General features: G+C 45.7%; 1 protein-coding gene across 1 annotated transcript in view; it reads right to left on the reverse strand.

The window, feature by feature from the left end:
• Window positions 1–1,377, reverse strand: part of LOC101849285 (high affinity cGMP-specific 3',5'-cyclic phosphodiesterase 9A-like) — a 24,751-nt gene that overhangs the window by 12,834 nt on the left and 10,540 nt on the right. The window contains exon 2 of the mRNA XM_035969399.1: window positions 1,189–1,324. Coding sequence (XP_035825292.1) covers window positions 1,189–1,324 — 136 coding nt within the window. The remainder of the gene's footprint in view (window positions 1–1,188; window positions 1,325–1,377) is intronic.

Below are 1,377 nucleotides of genomic sequence, written 5' to 3' on the forward strand. Positions count from 1 at the left end.
TGTGTGTGTGTGTGTGTGTGTGTGTGTGTGTGTGTGTGTGTGTGTGTGTGTATTGTAACGCTTTTTCGCTTTACTTTGACCAAAGGAAGGAAGGAAATACGAAAGGGCAGTGAGTGGCTTACGCCCCCTTCAATGGATGGTTAGGTCCTTTGGCTCGTAATACAAATACGGGTCGTTACTGTAGTTCTCAGGGAGGCAGAGCTTGAGGGGGGTTACAGTACAATGGAAATACCAAGGAAAATCGAAGAAACTATAAATGGAACACAGTCGAACCTGCTCTTATAGCGGCTAGCCCACTTGTGTAAGACAATCACCTGTAAAAACGACCCCACTTATATCCCCCCCCCCTTCCCTTGCGTTCTTTTTTTTTACAATGTTATGACACGTTGTACAACTCGCACTCGACAAAGAGGGCAACTTTTCTCCTCGATAATGGATGGTACCAAAAAATAATAAGAAAATACAATGAAAATACAGCAACGATCCTGGGTAGCTTAATTACGACCCCTTCATAGGCTGGCTTGGGCCCTTGCCTTGTCATAAGTTTGTTTTTTTACTGTATTGTTCCTGGTCGCAGATAAAGAGATGTGAGGAAAAGCAGTCAAACCTGTTTTAACGACCACCTATCCAAGACAACCACTTACACAATGACCAATTCCCTCCCCACCCCCACCATGCCCCCATCCAACCCTTGCTATTCCTTTTTTGGTATATTGTTATGGCACACTCCAAGAGGACCATCCGACGAACGTTTCCCCCTTGATAATGACTGGTTATTTTGTACAAAACCATTGTGAGTTATTTATGCCCCCTTCATGGTTAGCTAGGGCCTCAGGCTTGTGCTCCAGAGGCCACATGTTCAATCCCCAACAGTTATTCTCTTGGTAGTTATTTTCCTGATTAATGGATGTACTTTGCGTCCCCATTGACACAATTTAGGTAATTTCTGAGGCAGAATTCGACCCTGCCTGTGAACGCCTATCTGGACTGAGAAAGAAACCTCACCCCTGTAGAAAGACGAAGAAACTCAATAATAAATCCTTCCCACTGGAGAATTGAACTCTACATCTTCTGCATGCGACGGCAAAGTGTCTATCCGCTACACCGGGGACGCTGGTGTTTAGGGTGCGATGGAGTTAGCAAGAGACTTAACAACCCTGGGCATTATTGGGTTAACAAAGGACTTACCAGCCATCGCTTGAGTACGATAGGGTTAATGTTGAACTCTTCCACCAGGCCCAGCTCATGGTACATGTGTTCCAGAAGGCTCAACATCTGTGGGAGGTGTGGTGAAACGATGAATAGTTGTTGGACTTGAATGTCCCTTTTAATGACGTCAACGACGACGACGACGACGACGACGACGACGACGACGAC

The sequence above is a fragment of the Aplysia californica genome, unplaced genomic scaffold, assembly GCF_000002075.1.
Source record: "Aplysia californica isolate F4 #8 unplaced genomic scaffold, AplCal3.0 scaffold00144, whole genome shotgun sequence".
In the NCBI taxonomy this organism is placed as follows: domain Eukaryota; kingdom Metazoa; phylum Mollusca; class Gastropoda; order Aplysiida; family Aplysiidae; genus Aplysia; species Aplysia californica.